Source organism: Peromyscus californicus, unplaced genomic scaffold (genome assembly GCF_007827085.1).
Source record: "Peromyscus californicus insignis strain IS unplaced genomic scaffold, ASM782708v3 Scaffold_13__1_contigs__length_99412109, whole genome shotgun sequence".
Classification (NCBI taxonomy): Eukaryota; Metazoa; Chordata; class Mammalia; order Rodentia; family Cricetidae; genus Peromyscus; species Peromyscus californicus.
This window is the reverse complement of record NW_026294424.1, coordinates 86,137,985-86,156,892: the sequence shown is the minus strand read 5'-3', so window position 1 is coordinate 86,156,892 and position 18,908 is coordinate 86,137,985. Positions and strand designations below refer to the sequence as shown.

The 18,908-nt window shown below is 44.3% G+C and overlaps 1 protein-coding gene and 1 pseudogene across 1 annotated transcript; both read right to left on the bottom strand.

Annotated features, from left to right (window-relative positions):
* Positions 1 to 8,957: 8,957 nt before the first annotated feature.
* LOC128108804 (MTOR-associated protein MEAK7-like) lies at positions 8,958 to 11,726 on the bottom strand (annotated as a pseudogene).
* A 3,745-nt stretch (positions 11,727 to 15,471) lies between these two features.
* On the bottom strand, positions 15,472 to 18,349 carry LOC128108966 (PRAME family member 8-like). Its single transcript, XM_052735993.1, has 2 exons — positions 17,766 to 18,349; positions 15,472 to 16,892 (listed from the first exon to the last, which is right to left on the bottom strand). The coding sequence occupies exons 1-2, from the start codon at positions 17,954 to 17,956 to the stop codon at positions 16,325 to 16,327; spliced, it is 759 nt and encodes a 252-aa protein (XP_052591953.1). The 5' UTR covers positions 17,957 to 18,349; the 3' UTR covers positions 15,472 to 16,324.
* Between the last annotated feature and the right edge of the window lie 559 nt (positions 18,350 to 18,908).

The following is an 18,908-nucleotide window of genomic DNA, read 5'->3' as shown; positions in this document are numbered from 1 at the left end:
CTTATATCTTCCTGTGCCCGGCAGCAGTTCCCATTTTTTTGTTTAGTTAAAAAAAAAAGTTTTCATTTTCTCTAGGACAGTGAATATGTAGATAAACTTAAATTTGGAGATGACTGAAAATGATAATTAATGATTAATTAATATTGATATTTAATCAATATTGTACCTATAATATATATTTATAATCGATAGTCTATATAGATGGCAGGCTGAGGATTAGTTTAACCATCTAATAGATATAGCTGTATATAGTTAGAATATTTCTGTCTTAAAAAAGGGAACAGATCAGTAACAAAAATCTACCATTAGCTGGTATGGCATAATATGGCCAAAAAGTGAATACTATGATTGTGACTTATCAAAAAGAAATGGTTAGTTTGGAACATTAGCTGTATCTATTAATCTTTAGTTAGCGATATTAATTTGGTTAACCTGTATTTTAAGGAGGCATAGTTAAAGAGTTACCTGAGTAAGTCATGAGCACCTGTGGGACCTAGGCTGCAGCTGAAGCTTACCTAATTTAAATTTGTAATCAATGCAATATTAAACTATTAGCTATGAGAAAACAGTAATAACCTGTGTCAGGGTATACATAGCAAGACTTACATACAGAACAATTGTCATAAGTACATAAGGAGAATATCTGATAGTACATACATTTCAGGATCATGGGCAGAACTTATAAAATTAATAATAGAGCATTTTTTTAAGGGCAGTCTAGCCCCTGGGCTGGAGAGTTCAGTTCAGAAAAAGGGGTACGTGACAAAGGGGGCCGTAGATATCTCTCATGGTTACTTCCTGCTGATATGGGGGTGAAGTTGGGGGGGGGGGTTGAGGCCTGGAATGCACTGGAAACCCAGGAAGCGCAGGCTGTTTCAGGTTCTGTGAGACACATGCAGCAGACTTTCTTCTCTTGTAGGCTGGAGGGTGTGATGCAGGGCTGAGCCGGACAGCACATCCATGTGGGCTGGAGGGTGGGATGTAGACCTGCAGCTAGACAGCATGACCATTGTCTAGAGGATGAAAACCTGTAATTCTTTAAATGGTTAGAATTTCTGCTGGAAACAAATATATGTATTAATGGTAGAACATGCAGCCGAAGAGTTTTAAAGATGAGAAGTTTTAAAGAGGAAACTTTTCTCTTAGGTGTACCTGTGGAATATTAAATGCATGGTTAGTAGATGAGAGAAGGCGATATCAGGCTAGGGAGAGGGAAGGCTCCTCCCCCACCCAGAGAAGAAACAGAAATTTTGTAAGTGGGAGATAAAACTGTATTCAGGTTGCATTCCTCCCGGTCTTTCTTGGCTTGTGGGCATTGGCAAATTTTGATCTCCTGAAGCTTGTAAGAACCTTCTTAATAGACAAAATCTTAGACATGTTAGCAATATAACAGTGGTAAATTTTGTCAGAGCAAAATTGAGTCCTTGGAGTCTCAAAAAAGCTTCAGGATAGCCAGAGAAGGAAATCTGAAATGTGTCATTTATATATCTCTCAAGTCTCATTTATCTTTTGACAATAATTAATAAAATACATTTAGAAGAGAATTATTATTTCTAATCATATTTCTATAAGTTTTATATCATTGATGAACAGTTCATCAAAAGGATCTGGAATTGTATCAAATTATTCATATTCAACGCTCAATATTTAAGAATCTAGAGGTAAATAACAGCCTGTATTCAGTCTGGCAGCTTTAGAGCGCCTTTGTCCTGCAGTGGCCTAGTATATGGTGTGACCAGGCAATTCAGGATTCATAAAGGCGGGTCAATGTCCTATAAAGACATGTATCCTCTTCCTGACATTATGAAAATATCAAGACCTTTTTAAGTACTAGTGAGAAGATCACAGAGGCTTAGTTGTAGCTTTGAGGCTTGGTCTGAGGGGATAAGGAATGCCTGTAGCGGGAGACATGAAAAATCAACCACCGATTCTTAGGAGCTCTTGAAGTATTTGTAAGGCCGTTGTCTATATATGAGCTCTAGGCATTCCTAAAATTGAAAAGCAGTGAAATAAATGGTGTATTACTTCTTATTTTATAACTATAAATCATAAGGATGTAAGCCTCATGGGTAAGCTTCCATAGGGAGAGAATTTATAATTGTTGGACAGACATAAGAAAAGGTGCCAGTATATCCTGTAGAGCTATCTGCCAATCTATAGACCCCTAAGTTTCATAGTTTTATTACACAGATATATTATAGTTATATCAATGTATTGCAAGATACATGTATATACATATATACATATATATATATATATTATTAGGTTGGGGACTGCGAGGAAGCTATAATTGACAGTTCTGATAGTTAATCTGTATATATAATGAGGAACTCTGCTCAAAAAATGAGTCCTGGATAAACAGAACTTGCATTTCCTGCTCTGTATGTTGGCTTTGGTCTCCATCATGGCAGGGTGAGTAGCCAAGTTAAAATCGAAATGCTGACAATCTTTAGGTTGAGGAGTTATGGTAAAGAAGCAATCTTGTAAATCTATGATGATTATTTTTTGGTTTCTGGGGATGGCCGTGGGAGATGGGAAGCCAGGCTGTGAGATTCCCCTTGGCTTTAATAAATTTTATTTAATTTCTTTTTTTTTTTCTTTTTCCTTCGAGACAGGGTTTCCCTGTGTAGCTTTGCGCCTTTCCTGGAATTCACTTTGTAGACCAGGCTGGCCTTGAACTCACAGAGATCCGCCTGGCTCTGCCTTGGGAGTTCTGGGATTAAAGGCGTACGCCACCACCGCCGGCTTATTTAATTTCTTAGGTACTTGTAACAGTCTATAAGCCTGATTTTCATTAAACAACAAATGTTGGGGTGACTCAAGGGCTGGTGGGGGGCTTTATATGCCCAATATTTAGAATATGCCATAAGTTTATACTTGGCCAATCTTTTCCTGAAATATAAGAAACATCCATGCTTATGTCTAGCAAACCAATTATTTTCTTTCCCTGTATTTTAAGTGTTCAGTTGGTCTGGAATACTTAATTTCTGAAACCAGAAAGCCATATCCCTAGAATCCAAACTGGCAGCCCCCATAGGTGTTGCCCTGTATGAATCTGAACTGTTTTTGTAGGGGGGTGTACAATGATCTTAATCTCTTCAGTAAAGTCAGGCTCAACCTTTCCTGGGACAGTTTTTATACCTTGTACAGCAGAGGAGCTATGGCCTATAATTAGCCCCAATGTCCCTTCTGGGGAGGCCCATAGACTCTTGTATTAAGGCGTACATAAGTTCATTCTTAAAGCCTATATATCTATCTCAGACCTCAGTAAAAATTTTATCCATAGATCTAACTTAGGCATACATCCTCAGTATCTCTAGGTTATTTACAGAGATCCATGTATCATTTATAACATATCTAGATGTTCATATCTTATATTTCTCTATCCCAATGACTTGCACTACATATATAATAAATTTCTTTTTTTTCTAAAGATTTATTTATTTATTATGTATACAATGTTCTGCCTGCATGTGTCCCTGCAGGTCGGAAGAGGGCACCAGATCTCATTACAAGTGGTTGTGAGCCACCATGTGGTTGCTGGGAATTGAACTCAGGACCTCTGGAAGAGCAGTTGGTGCTCTTAACCACTGAGCCATCTCTCCAGCCCAATAAATTATTTCTTAACATTCTTAAACATTCTTTATATCTAATTCTTCATATCCTTATAAAAACTTTACATCTAAAAACATTTTCGTATTTAATTCATCAGGAGATACAGGTGATTGATTACTGAAAGCAGCCAATGTGGTGAATTCCTTTAAACAAAGGAACAGTCAAAGATTACTTTGAAATCTGTTTTTAGGTGAACTATTTTTTACTTGAAATTGGATAGTAAGGCAAATTATCTTTAAACCTGGTAAATGGGGATATAATCTAAATGATCTCAAAGCATAGTTTGGACAAAACCCTAGCAATAAGGGGTATGACAGTTTTGTCCAAAGCTTACTTTTTAAATGCTAGGGGGCTAAGTAATGAACTGGTTATATGAAATTTAGCATGCTTAGCATGCATAAAAATATAATTTTGTATACATTAGAGAATTTGATCATAAAATGATCAAGCTTTAATTTGCATACATAATTATCTCTAATAGCTATAGCTTAAGTACAACTTATCCTTAACAGTTAACAGTTTAGGTTGGCCAATCAATCAACAAGTTTTATTTCTTAATTATCTTTAATTAAAGTAAACTTATTCTTAACAATTTATAGGTTAGTTGTCCTCATAAGCTTAGAACTTAGGCTTTATACCCGTCAGGTTTAACCTTAAAAATATTAAGTTTGTACTGAAGTTATTTTAATATAGAAACAGGGACTCTTATTTAAAAATATAGTACATGAGGAGAGAAACAATTTAATAACTCCTTTAAGGTGTATCATGAAATGAGATAAGCACAGTAAAAAACTAAAACAGAGGAGGATTTTTTTTTTAAGCTGCAGCCGGTTTGTCCAGACCATATCTAGCCAGACAGTCACCCGGAATGGCAAGGGGAGAAAGAGGAGGGGTGGAGATACAGGCTGAAGTGAGCTGAGATGCAGATAGTAGATGGCTAGGTTTAGAGAGAAGAAGAAGGCAGATGTTTAGGATTCCAACCCCCAAACTTCTTCGGGGGTCTGATGAATCCATACAAGTCGTCGTAGGGTGACCCCTAACCAGGACCTGTTTTTTTGAAATGGGTTAATTGAAGTTCTTGTACTTGACCAATATTTTTGTAAATTACCAAGAACTTAAGAGTCAACCCAAAAAGAGGAAAGAGAGAGAAAAGGAGAGCTGGGAGTTGTCATTAGTTTCTAAACCGGCTCTGGCTGTGGCGCTTGCATTGTTATTTAAATGATGGCTGCTGGAGTGAGCTCCTAGTTAGCAATTTAGAAGTTTAGGCTCAAGTTAGCCCTTAGATCGATCCATTTAGTTTTAGCACACACACACAAAAACCCTGTTTGTAGCAGGACGCTGCTGCTACTCTGGAGAACATAGTGAACTTCATTAGCTCTGGTTTATGCTCTCAGGAGGTCTGGTAGTGTGAATATTGTGTTACCTCCTTGTAAGACCCTGAATGAAGTAACGGGCGGGTTTCTCCCTAAAAGGGAGGGGTTAGAATCTCTGCCACTTATCATAGTCTGACGGTAAATCAATCTCATAAGGTTGGCAGCTTTTAGGGGTCTCCTAAATCTTTCCTTACATTTTTTAGGAGGCTTTATGGAATTCAGATAGTCTGTTGCTTCCTTATCTAAGCCTGTAAACAGACTGGAGCTGACTGAAATGCCTTTCATCTTAAGCCTGTGTCCTGTAACTTCTATCAAAAGCTGATTCTCTTTAGACTCCTTCTGACTCATGGTGCAAGAAGGATTCTTAATAGGGAAGGGAGATATTCAACTACTCACCACAAAGAGGCCTGGGGTTCCTCCCAGTCTGCAGCACCTTTGGTGAGGTCCGGAGGTCCATTGGTAGCCAGCACTTCAGGTGTCACCTTTACAACTCCCAGGAAAGACTGCCTCATCTCTGGACAGCCTCCGCCAAGCACACCACTGCTTTTTGAGTGTGCTTGGTAGATTACTCTTCCTGAGACTGGGTATCCAAGGGCGCCAGGTCTTGTATAATATTAGCAGGACCATCCTTAATATTATACATCCCGGGGGCTCAGGAGAGAGAACTACTAACGGTGAGGACTATTTTCAGGAAATAGAATCTCAGCACACCAAGCTCTATAGTCCACTTGCTTTAATTCCTCTGGCATAACATCCTACTTACACAGCTTCAGTTCTGCTCTCGTGACTGGCTCCTTTCTTGCCTGATTTCCCTATCTATTACTCCCTCTAAGTTCTATCTTAATTGTCTCATCTTAATTCTGCCTCATCTAGGTCCTTTTTATCTTATTCTTACCCAGCTAGTACTTCCCCATCTGGCTCTTCCTCATCTTCCATCTCATCCTCTAGTCCTCTCTTCTTGCCCTTCAATCTAGTTCTTCCCCATCTCAGTTTGTTCCTCTCAAGTTCTTACCCATCTAGTTCTTCCACTCTCTTTCCTCTTCTCTGTCCTCCACATGCCCTGGGAGTCCTGGTATATATACACTTACAAGCAGTATTCCCTTAGCAGTGCAAAGCCAGGCTTCCAGGGTCAAACGGAGGGGTGATAAGAATCACATAGGAAGGCAATAACCATTAATTATCATTTGCAACCCCAAAGGGAAGTGACCAATGAGGAAATGAATTAACTAAAGGCTAAATTCAGGTAATATCTAAGAAGAGGGCTCTTATGTGCTCAACTATAGTCTTAAATGTGATTGGTAGAAAATGTTAAGAATCTATAAGTTGCTAGGTCAATGGGAGAAAGTAAAACTGCCTTCTTTTTTCCTATGGCTCCTATCTGTCCAAGCTATCTGCCGTTTTTTCTGCAAGGTGGGGGTAAGTGTGCTCAGTTGCTAGGCAGCCTGTGTACAGCTAGATGCCTCTGGTGATAGTTAAAGGGAGATCTGGAACAGAGGTAAGGTTTGAGAAAGGAGGAAGTAAAGCTTAATTGGCACATCTGCCAGGCCTTCTCAAACAGGCAGCCTGGATGTTTAAGTCTGTTCTTAGAGTACAGAGGTATCTGTGATAAAGTACTTTCCTCCATCTGGGGATGGACCTGGCTGGGTTGCTGCCAATGATGATAATTACAGGGAGGCTTGAACTGGGGTTCTGGCTGTGCATAGCTGTCAGCGCAAAAAGTTATCTAAATATTCCTAGAAGTGGTTAGGTAAGGAGTTAGAGGTCTATAAAGTTAGTAAGGCTGTAAGAAAGGAGGGTCCAAGCTAAATTGTGTAAAGCTATTACTTAAGTCCACCTGACCTAGGTGGTGTCTCCTTGTGGAATTTACCTTAAATCAGGAGACCTTCATGTGGACTGTTATTACTGCTAGTCCTTGAAAGTGGCCAAGGGAGATATCTGATTCCAGAGAAAACCTTTCCTAAGGCTGTTCTCCAAATACCTGGAATGTGTATGTCCAGAGAGTGATCAGTCCACACTGTTAGCCCTTCTTGGGGAAAAGTCAATTGGGAAAACTATGAAGGCACACATGATTTTCATAACAGAAGACAGCTGATATATAACAAGCCAAATAACACCAGAAGCTCCTTGGAATTTGGCTTTCTCTGGAGGAAATCCTTCATCCCTCCAGGTAGTGACTTTGCCATAACCAGCTGAGTTCTTATGATACATACTTGCGGCCTGCAGCATGTAACTCCAAACCAGTAAATTCAAAGGTTACATACCCTCATCCAATCATTTGATGCAAAGGCTTGTACCACCCTGCTTGCTGTTTTTCCCTTTAAAAACCCCTCACCCTGAGAGCTCAGAGCCACCCTCCTCTACCCACTGTGCTGGAGTGTTAGACATCCACCAAGCCTGGGCTTACTTGTTATCAATAAACCCCTGTGTGTTTTGCATCAGGTATCGGCTTTATGGTAGTCTTGCTCGGGGGTCTTGGGACATGGGCACAACAATGAACAACACTAAGAATGCTTGAATAAATATATAAGAGATCATATTATTTTATAACTATGTGAAATTATATGTAACACATCCAAGTATATGTATATACATATGGATATAGATGAGATGAAATTATACCACTGGGGATGATGACGTGCCACCCAAGAGCCATAGATACCTAAGCAAACCGCAGTACCAACCATGAGAAACCTCTTCTCAACCTCCTAAGGAAGAGTCAAGAAACCTCCAGAACAGCATAGACTATTGCTATTGTCCTTGTTTCCCCAGGGAAGGTGAAGTTAATTCCCTATTGCTGAAGACACCACAGACATTGCAAGAAAACTCACAGAATCAACTAACCTGGGCTCACAGGGGCTCACAGAGATTGAACCGACAACCAGGGAGCCTGCATGGGACTGACCTAATCCCTCTGCATATGTGTAACAGTTGTGTAGCTTGGTCCTCTTGTGGGACTCACAACAATGGGAACAGGGGCTGTGTCTGACTCTTTGGTAGCTTTTACTCCATATCCTCACACTGGGTTGTCTCATCCAGCCTTAATCTTGATATGCCATGTGGTTGATATCTATGGGAGGCCTGCCCTCCTCTGAATAGAAATGGAGGAGGAGTGGATGGAGTGCCGTGGGGCGGGGCCAGAGGGGCAATGGCGGAGGGACTGGGAGGAGAGGAAGGAGGGGAAACAGCGGTCAGGTTATAACATCAATCAATCAATCAAATATATACATATATATATATATATATATATATATATACACACACACACACAATCAAAGGTAGAATCTTTATTAGATCTGTAAAGGTTGAAGTTTATAGCAAAAAGGCAAACAGAAGAGGTAGAGGTCTCAGAGAAGGGCCCGGGGCTCCTCTGAGTGGGTGACACTGGGTGGCAATGACTCAGTGTGATGGGCACCCTGCCCACCTGAGTACTCTTCAGTCTCTCGGGATCACTGGAGTCTTTCTAAAGTCAGTCTACACTGTTCTATTAGTTATCAACCTGAGAAGCCCTGAGCTGTGACCTCAGAGGAGACCTAGAGGCTGCCCCTCCCAGTCAAGACTGGACATCACCCACCACTGATTTCAGGGATGGGTCTTATGCATCCACTAATCAAGCACCCAGACTTTTGCTCTCTCCAAACGCCCTCATATCTGAGTTAGCAGCACAGTAATGGCTTGGTCCCTGGGCAGGTAGGTCAAGTTTTCCCATTTGCTCATCAGAATCATTTAAAAAGTGTTGAAAAAGCTAGATGGGAACCCCATCACACACCTGTTCTAAGAGTCCTGCCCCCAGAAACATGACCTTCAGATCCATCTGAGCACCTGTCTTTCCACTCACGATGGGCCATCAGGGTACTCACTGGGACCCAGAGTCAAGAATACACACCACTGACAATCAACCGTTCCAGCAGGTTTCAAGCCTCTGTCTTTGGATTCCACTGACATAAAACAAAGTATAAGGCCGAAGTTCTAACCTATGCTCAGGGATCCTGGGAGGCGACACCCACCTATTATGGCTTCAGAGGGATTTTTCTTGGTGTGGCTGTGGTCTGATTAAGTACAGCCATGACGGCCTGGATGTGGCAATGTGGGCTGTGTTAAAGCTAAGCCAGAGTCAGGGCAGAGGGTCTGAGGGGCTCTGCCTACCCGGCAGTGAGGAATCTGGACGCTGTGTGCACTGCATCTCTCGGGGAGTCCCCGACCTTGCTCCAGGAAGCCCACGGTTCAGGAGCCTCAGTCATCATCAGGGACTTCCTGCAATCCCTCACTGTGGCGAGCCCGCCCACTGATCTCCAACAGGGATTGGGCCTCGAGATTCGAGTCAAGGATGCTCTTCTTGTTCTTGACCAGCTGTGTCTCTAAGAGATCGCCGAGCCCCCACACCTCCATCTTATCAACCTGGAAGTCCTCCTGGGCAGACAGCTGTGGGCTGTTGTAGGTGGTGCATGTGGGCTTGGCTTTGCTGTGTCCTTTCCCAAAGTCGGCGGCCACCCAAAGCCCAAAGTAATGGTGCTGCCCACCCACGCCCAGTCCATTGGGCATGGTCTGCTGTCCGTGATTCAAGTACATGAAGTGGTCATTGTAACCCGTGGGCATGTACGTGGCCATGCTGGGGGTGATGGAGAACAGGAAGCATCTTTTGTCCCCTTGAAACTGAGGCTTGACCTCCCAAGAACAGGAGGCAGAGCCACCGAAGACATGGCCGTCCCTGTCCTCGAGGACAAGCAGGCAGGGCCCCCCGGTGTGTGATGTGGCCTCACAGCTGAGAGAAGCTCTGTCCGTGGAGCTGTGTGGAGAAGAGCAGGTGCCAGCGGTGCCGCTGCTTGGCCGGCCGGCAGGTGCGAGTTGAGGTAGATGACAGACAGCACGTCCAGAATGCTCTCAAACGGCTGCCCTGGGTCCACGTGGCACTCGGGGACCAGCGTGGAAAGGTCAAGGGCTGAGCTCAGGAGGCGAAGGCCCCGATGGATGACCACGCTCAGAAACATGCCCACGTGAGGGACATGGAACACCCAGTCCTCGATCACGGTTTGGTCACAGACCTGGTCCAGGAACTGGGGCCCCTGAAGCTTGTGGCCATCTCTGCCTCCCGAGTGCTGGAACTAAAGGCATGCACCACCACATCCTGTGGTAAAGTTGCGTTTCCAACACCCATGTCTGGTGGCTCTCAGGTGCCTGTAACTCCAGCTCCAGAAGACCTGATGCCCTCTTCTGGCCTCTGTAGACACACACATGCATGTGCACATACGTACACACATAAATAAAACTAAATAAAAGGTAAATTAAAGGGAAACAGGTGAATGACAACAAAAACAGAACACGCCAGCCTCTGGGGTGCTGCTGAAGGAACGATTGGAACACAACTTCACAGCTACAAACCAATCAAATATATTTGAAGAACTGCTGAGAGGGACAATCTGTCTGTCCTAGAGGTGAGTACTCTAAATGATTATCCAATACAAAGCTCTAAAAGTATACATACATACATTAAATGAACTCAAGAGTGGATTTACATATTTATTTGCATACATATAAAACATTAACAATTAAAAATAAGAGACGCCGGGCGGTGGTGGCGCACGCCTTTAATCCCAGCACTCGGGAGGCAGAGCCAGGCGGATCTCTGTGAGTTCGAGGCCAGCCTGGACTACCAAGTGAGTCCCAGGAAAGGCGCAAAGCTACACAGAGAAACCCTGTCTCAAAAAACCAAAAAAATAAATAAATAAATAAATAAATAAATAAATAAAATAAAAATAAGAGACTACAAATTTGAAACTGATGGAGAAGGGAACAAAAGGGAGGGATTGGTGTGAAGTTATGCAATTATATTTTATTAAAAAAATTATTTCTGATCCTTAAGAACCTCCATTATGTACAGTAGTTTATTCAATGTGTGTTCAAATTCCAAAAGACTTCCCATATTGTGTGTAATTTTTTCCATGAAAAACTAATCACATTTATGGCCTGTTTGGTTTTATGAGACAAGGTTTCTCTGTGTAGCTTTGTGCCTTTCCTGGATCTTGCTCTGTAGCCCAGGCTGGCCTTGAACTCATAAAGTTCTTTTTTTTTTTTTAAGATTTATTAATTTATTATGTATACAGCATTCTGCCTGCATGTGTTCCTGCAGGCCAGAAGAGGGCACCAGATCTCATTACAGATGGTTGTGAGCCACCACGTGGTTGCTGGGAATTGAACTCAGGACCTCTGGAAGAGCAGTCGGTGCTCTTAACCACTGAGCCATCTCTCCAGCCCTATTTTATTTCTGTGTATTTGTGTGCATGTGTATGTGAGTATATGCTGTGTGTGGGTGGGATGGCAGTGGGCAGTGGAGGGCTTAGGATCCTCTAGAGCTAGAAATTACAGGTGGTTGTGAGCTGCCAGACATGGGTTCTGGAAACCAAATTCCCATCCTCTGCAAGAGCAGCAAGTACTCTATCGGGCTGCACCATCTCTCCAGCCTAGACAGTGACTTCACACAAACACTTACCACTTAGGGGACTGACTAATTAAACCAGAAGAAAATGGAGAGGTGAGCATAAAACATAGTATCAGAAAGGCAGCCCTTGAGAGGTTACTGGATGTTACTGGACACACAGGATCACTGAAGTCTGCCATCCCTCTCCTGGATCCTGGAAACAGACACCTGGCACTACCCACTGATCTATGTCACCAGACCATTGGTGCTCATGTCACCAGATCTCCAATGAGCTCCAGATCTGCCCCAGGACTGCAGTACAGCATGGTCCCTTGTGGAACTGGGACCACTTGAATTCATATTTTCAGATGCAGCCCTCCTCTCTGCTCCCCTAGCCTGGACCCAGCTCTGTAGACCAGCAACCACTTTGGGACTGGGTGGCTGTCCTCTTGCTCAGAGTCTTTGCTCCTGGGTCAGCTCTGTTCTTGCTTTAGGAAGTCTATTTGAGTTCCTGCAGTGTCTTTAGCTCTTAGTTGTTCGGAGAGGGGATCTCACTTAGCCCAGGCTGGCCTCTAACTACACAGTGAGGAAAACCTTGAACTTGGATCGTCCTTCCTCCTCCACTTATGTGCTTGGATTAGAGGCATGAACAACCACAGCTGGTGTCATGTGGTGCCTGGGCATGGGATCACCCAGGGGGTTCTTGATGATAGGCAAGCACTCAACCAGCTGAGCTACATCCCCACCTGAGGCAGGAGGATGGCTGTGAGTTTCAGAACAGAATCACCTTCAAAGTGAGTTTCAAACCAATCTGTTCTATAAATTGAAACCATATCTCTAAAATATAAGCAGCATCACTAACAACCAAAATACCCTCAAATTTTCTAACATTCTGGGGCTTGATTCCAAATTAGAGCATTTGCCCTGTTTGTACTGATACCTTTGCTTTTCAGTGTCTTGATCTCTGAACCAGGTTCTCAGTGTATGTGTTGTAAGGAATCAGAGTACATCCCCTGTAAGTTGGTGACCCATAATCTCCATGTTCTGGGTTCAGGGCCCCATAGTCTCCATGTTCTGGGTTCAGGGCCCCATAATCTCCATGTTCTGGGCTTGGGGGCCCCATGTAAGCTGGTGACCCAGAATCTCCATCTTCTTTCTGGGTTCAGGGCCCCAGGTAAGCTGGTGACCCAGAATCTCAATGTTCTGGGTTCAGGGCACCAGGTAAGCTGGTGACCCAGAATCTCCGTGTTCTGGGTTCGGGGCCCCATCCTGAAATGTATCTAGAGATGAACCAGCGGCAGGAGGTTTCGATCCCCTCTCTCAGACCTCCCTCTCTGTGGCCCTGCTGTACGTCACTCCACCATCACAAACTGTTCTGCATAGGAAGACGGAGTCCCGTGGGAGAGCCTGGCATGAAGAACCTGCTCACATGGTCAGCCACTCTGCAGATGCATTGGTTCAGAAAAACACAAGGTAAACATGCGGGAGGTCTAGTGTGCATTCTCCTAAGATGTGTTGCTCTGTGAAGACTGACTGTTTATAGGGTTAATTCTAAGATTATGTCTCAAATGATATTGTCATGGCAATCACTTCTTTTCAATTTTTTATTTCTTTCCAGGGTATACTTGATATAAAACCTTACAATTAATTGCTTTATGGTAGTCAGCCAACAACAGTGATCAATATTGAAGAAATTGATCTATATTTTAATAAACACAAATAAAAAAAAGAGTGATACTAAATTATCTTGTGGGTATGAGATTAGACCCACAAATAGGAGAATTAAGGGCTCAGAAAATTATAAAATTAAAATAAAGATAGAGATCACAATTGAATAGTGATAATGTAGTTATCTGGTGTAGTAAGGGCTTCAGGACAGTAGAGGGACTTTCTTTTGTTGTTTTGTTTGTTTGTTTTTTGAAACAGGGTTTCTCTGTGTACTTTTGGTGCCTGTCCTAGATCTCTCTCTGGAGAGCTGGCTGGCCTCTAACTCACAGAGATCCGGCTGGCTCTGCCTCCTACGTGCTGGGATTAAAGGTGTGCACCATTACTGCCGGGCAGCAGAGGGACTTCTGACCATGTACTGGAGACTTATTTACCAGTGGTCACCTAGCTTTTAGGAGCCACGCAGCACGCAGGCTGGATAGGGTGGTCTATATGGGTAATCTCAGCCATTAGGAGGTGGAGACAGATGCTGTGGGATGTTCTGTATGGCAAATGTGTTGCTGATTAGTCAATAAATAAAACACTGATTGGCCATTGGCTAGGCAGGAAGTGTAGGCAGGACAAGGAGGAGAATAAAGCTGGGAAGTGGAAGGCTGAGACAGAGAGACACTGCCAGCCGACAAGATGACAAACAGCATGTGAAGATGCCGGTAAGCCACGAGCCATGTGGCAAGGTGTAGATTTATAGAAATGGATTAATTTAAGCTGTAAGAACAGTTAGCAAGAAGCCTGCCACGGCCATACAGTTTGTAACCAATATAAGTCTCTGTGTTTACTTGGTCGGGTTTGAGCAGCTGTGGGACTGGCAGGTGAGAGAGATTTGTCCTGACTGTGGGCCAGGCAGGAAAACTCTAGCTACAGACAGATCAGGAGAATTAAGAGTTCAAGGCCAGGAGCAGGAGAGATGGCTCAGGACTGGAGAGCCCTTCCTCCTCTTCCAGAGGAGCCAAGTTTGGCTTCTAGCATCCATGTCAGGTAACTGATTTAGGGATCCGATGCCTCTGGCACTTGCAGTAGTTAGTAGGCACTTACCTCCTCACCACATAAACATAACTAAAACCGAAGAAAAGTAAATTTCATGAGGGTTCAAGGCTAGCAAGTTACATTCAAATATTTGTTTTGAAGTGACAGAGGAAAGAGCAGCAGAGGGCATACTTAAAACATTTGCTCTGTGGCTAGAGAGACGGCTCAGCGGTTAAGAGCACTGGCTGCTCTTCCAGAGGCCCTGAGTTCAATTCCCTGCACCCACATGGTCACAACCATCTATAGTGGGATCTGATGCCCTCTTCTGGCCTGCAGGCACACATGCAGACAGAACACTGTACATAAGAAATAAATCTACAAATGGTGCCCAATGTGTTGGGAAGAGTTTCTACCTAAAACCTGAGAAAAAAGATTCTAAAATGGAGCTAAAAACAGTTCCTTAGTTGTCTCTCTCAAGTTAGCGGCAGCCTGCGTGTTTAAGCTACTATGGTGGGTTCCTGGCATGCGTGCTGCACCTGCAGTATGACGGGAATGAGGCCTCTGCAAGTGGCACATTAAGCTGCGTGGTGGATTTAGCCTTTGCTAGTACAAAACAAAAAAAAGAGGTTTCTGGGCTACGCTGCTTTGAAAGAAGCATAGACCCACTATTTCTGAGAGTTGATGGTTCCCAGAGCTGGTGGAAAATGTACCACCACCATGTTGGGAAGCTGAAGTGGGTGGAGCCAGCAGCCACAGTGCTGTTTCAGTCTTAGAATGCTGCAGTTTAAAGCAATAGGCTCAAGGTAATATAAAAAATAAGCCACATAAAGATGGTTACTTTACAGAGAATCTGGATTATGTTCTCTTTGATATTCATAACTGAAGAAAAACATTTGATTACAAAAGCTGTTGAGTTATGCCAAAACGTATATTTTAAAGGTACCTTGACTTCAAAATTTGGATATAAGGATATGTTGCTTTGGAAAAGAGGCTCTGCTTTTGTTTCTACAGAAAGGCAGAGGCTCTGGATTTGTTCCAGATTAAGATACATCAGGTTTGACCAGCCAAGACCCCCTGAAAGGTCTCTGATGACACCATGGCCCAGATGATCCAACATCTAGATCAAATTCAAGGCAACTGGCTTTGAGGATACACCCTCATGGACTACTTCATGATCCTAAAATTTTCTTTATGTCCCCATGAGATACAGCGCCCCCCTCCAGCAGAAAGTAGTAAGAGAAGCTATGCCCAAATTCCCAAATATACCAAGCTGGCTTTGGAGATGTGTAAAGGTTAAAACCTTCCTCTTAAAAAAAAAAAAAGAAAAGGGCTGGAGAGATGGCTCAGCGGTTAAGGGCACTGGCTGCTCTTCCAGAGGTCCTGAGTTCAATTCCCAACAACCACATGGTGGCTCACAACCATCTGTAATGAGATCTAGTGCCCTCTTCTGGCCTGCAGCCATACATGCTGTATACATAATAAATAAATCTTAAAAAAAAGAAAAAAAGAAAAGGGGAAGTGCTGTGGGATGATCTGTATGTCAAATTGCTCTGATTGGTCAGTAAATAAAACACTGATTGGCCAGTGGCCAGGTAGGAAGTATAGGTGGGACTAACAGAGAGGAGAATTGAGGAAACAGGAAGGGAAGAGAGACACTGCCAGCCGCCTCCATGACAAGCAGCATGTGAAGATGCTGGTAAGCCACGAGCCACGTGGCAAGGTGTAGATTTATAGAAATGGATTAATTTAAGATATAAGTACAGTTAGCAAGAAGCCTGCCATGGCCATACAGTTTGTAAGCAATATAAGTCTCTGTGTTTACTTGGTTGGGTCTGAGCAGCTGTGGGACTGGCGGGTGACAGAGATTTGTCCTGACTGTGGGGCAGGCAGGAAAACTCTAGCTACAAAATTAAGTTTAGCTGTCAGTGGTGGCACATGCCTTTAATGCCAGCACTCAGGAGGTCTACAGAAGTTCCAGGACAAGCTCCAAAGCTACAGAGAAACCCTGTCTCGAAAAATAAAAATAAATAAATAAAAAAACATTTGTCTGCATTGCCCTTTCCTCCTGCCATCATTGATATGCACACAGTGCCTCCTACACTGAGGTTCCTGGATTAAAAACCTCTCCAAATCCCCCACCCTCCTTCACAGAAGGTGTCTGCATTGCTCACTCTCTTTAACAGCTCTGCACAAAGCCACCCTGAGAAGGCAAGGACCAAAAGTAACAATCCCCTCTTTACTGCAAGCAGGGACAAACCCTGGCCTCCAGGTCATACACACGGCGCTTCAAACAACTGCCACAGAGAACTGCAGCAAAGGACATGTCCTTGGGCTGCCGCATGGCCCTGAGTGTGTCCATGAGCTCACGGCAAAGTTGGACAACTGACTCTCTGGAGAAGTAACCAAACTCATCATAGCACTCCAGAGGGATAGGGTACTGCTCCGTGGTCATCTTGGTAAAGTTGGCTGTGTGGCGGAGAAGGTCCCTCAAGACATTCACAGAGAAGTCATTAAAATAAAAATCGACCTTGGTGAGCTGCGAGCATTGGCTGAGGGCAGGTAGGAGAACACTGAGTTGGGAGTCCTTTATCCCACACCCCTGAAATCCCAGAGTCTCAAGAGTGTTCGCCACTTTCTCTAGGAGAACTCTGAGAGGCTTCATCCTCAAACAGGACAGAGGAACGCCACACATGTCCAGGTGTTTTAGTTGATGGAGCCGCTCACACCGGGACAGGTGTTTCAAGTGTGACTGGAAAAGCCGGCAGTGAGTGATAGAGAAGGATTCCAAGGGCGTCTTCAGGTTCCTAGACAGAGACCAAGGGGTTAGTTCTGACAAATGATGCTGGAGAGCATGTGGGGTGGGTTCACACAACAGGACAAGGGGACGTGTGTCCCCGGGTCACATGGACCAAATGATGGAAGTCAGTATCTACTGTGCTGCCTGTTGGATTCTGCTCACTCCAGTCACACCCACAGCTGCCACTAGCACTGTGGGTGGCTCAGCGGCACACTAGCACAGCTCTGTGGCAGCTTTTCCTCACTGAGGACAGAATTCCAGGGCAGCCTGTTGCACCCTAGGGCACATGCAGTAAGGACCAACCCATGAGAGCCCTGAGAGCATTTAGGCAGTTAGTTCTCACTGCCCTCTGCCCCTGTCACCTCCCCTGTGGGGATTCACAGTCCCCAACCCTGACACTGACCTTCAACCTCACTTTCAGCCTTTCCCATCCACTCAGCCCCTACTAGTTCAAAACACTTCCTACATGGGAAATCAGGGCATCATGGTGGCTGTTCACACAATCTGAGCTCAGACCATCTGGGGAACTCTGCAGGCATCTGTTCCTCCACTCTTTCTGTACCCTGCTTTCTCTGTTCACTTGCCATTAGCTTAGCCAGGGTTCTAAGACAGAAAGTACACCATTCTCACTCAATCTGACCCACACAACTATATTGTTGACATACTACACACACACACACATTTCCTACCCCAAATCAGGCCTCTGTGTCATGAGGTCCTGGGAGACCTTGATTCAGTTAATAGAAACAGACCATGCTTAGATATGCTAATGACTCACTGTTCATTGTGCTAGGACCAGAAGATACCAGACCCACTACTCTTTACCCTAAAAGGCAAAGTTTTGCTCTGGTAGCAGAAACAGCTCTCTCTGCATCCTTACCTGAGCAAGAGTTTCATGTGCCTCCTGGCAAGAGAGATGCCATTCAAAGAGAGATGCTGGAGACTGCTGAGTTGGGAGAACTGAGAAAGGAAATTTCCGACAAGCTCCTTCTCCTCTGAGCCTGGTATATCATCAAGCCCCAATCTGTTCTCGGGAATTTGCGCTAGAGAAAGCGTGTGAAGATTTCTCATCTAAGCGAGGTAGGGAGAAAACTGTGCCAGAGAGGGCCAGCTCCAATCTGTGCTGAGTTCCAACACCTGGATATGCTCAGGCTGGAAAACTGTCAGAATCGTGCTGACATTCTCTAGGGACAAGGACTCAATCTTCATGTTCACACAGCAGAACTGTAGGGAGTCTTCTCTCTGCTGGGCCCACTCTAAGAAGTTTGTTTCTGCTTCATCCAGTTGGAACCTGAAGTAAAGGTCAGTTATCACCTTCAGAGGCCGGGTCAGCTCATATCTGAGAGGGGGCTTCACCTCCTGCTTCTCACTCACAGTCTCTGCTGAGCAGTCCCCATCCTCTGCTCCAGCCCATACAGTCCAGAATTTGTGGTGCACTCTCCGAAAATCGATTTCTCGAAGTTTGCCCCTCCTGTGAGTAAAACAGGTGACGTGTCACGGACAAGAGAAGACCCGACAGACATTCGGCTCCTTTCCACACACCTCTAACGTCAGCTCTTCCTCTCTCCCGTGTGGATTTTGACAGTGTTTTGTTTGTTTTTTCCCCAGCGCTGAGTGCCCAACAAAGTCCTCATGGTGCCAGGCAATGGCTCTTTCTGAGCTGCATCAGTAGCCCTCTGTCTCCCTTCCCTCCATTCAGTTATGCTTGACCTGGTACTAACTAGTGCCTGTGGGAGGGACAGGGACAGGCTCCTTCCACTCTGCCCACATCTTCCCCATTCCTCCCCTACACCCAACTGTCCTTTTCCATCAGAGCTCAACACAGGTCAAGGCTTCTGCAATCCTCCAAGCTGATGCTACCAAAGGCCTCTCATCTACCTCTGACCCCATTCTCTGCACCCCACATATCTCTTCCCTGTACCCCAGTGTCCTCCATTGGACCCTACATGGGTCTTGCTTACCTGGGGCAAATATTCTGTGTAAGTAGGACATCCAGTCCATCCAGCATCTCCTGGACCATCTC

Excerpts from the sequence above, each read along its gene's own strand:
- LOC128108966 (XM_052735993.1), bottom strand. The coding sequence starts at position 17,956 with ATGAGAAATCTTCACACGCTTTCTCTAGCGCAAATTCCCGAGAACAGA. Across the intron at positions 16,893-17,765 it reads CACATGAAACTCTTGCTCAG|GAACCTGAAGACGCCCTTGG; the intron begins GTAAGGATGCAG and ends GTCTCTGTCTAG.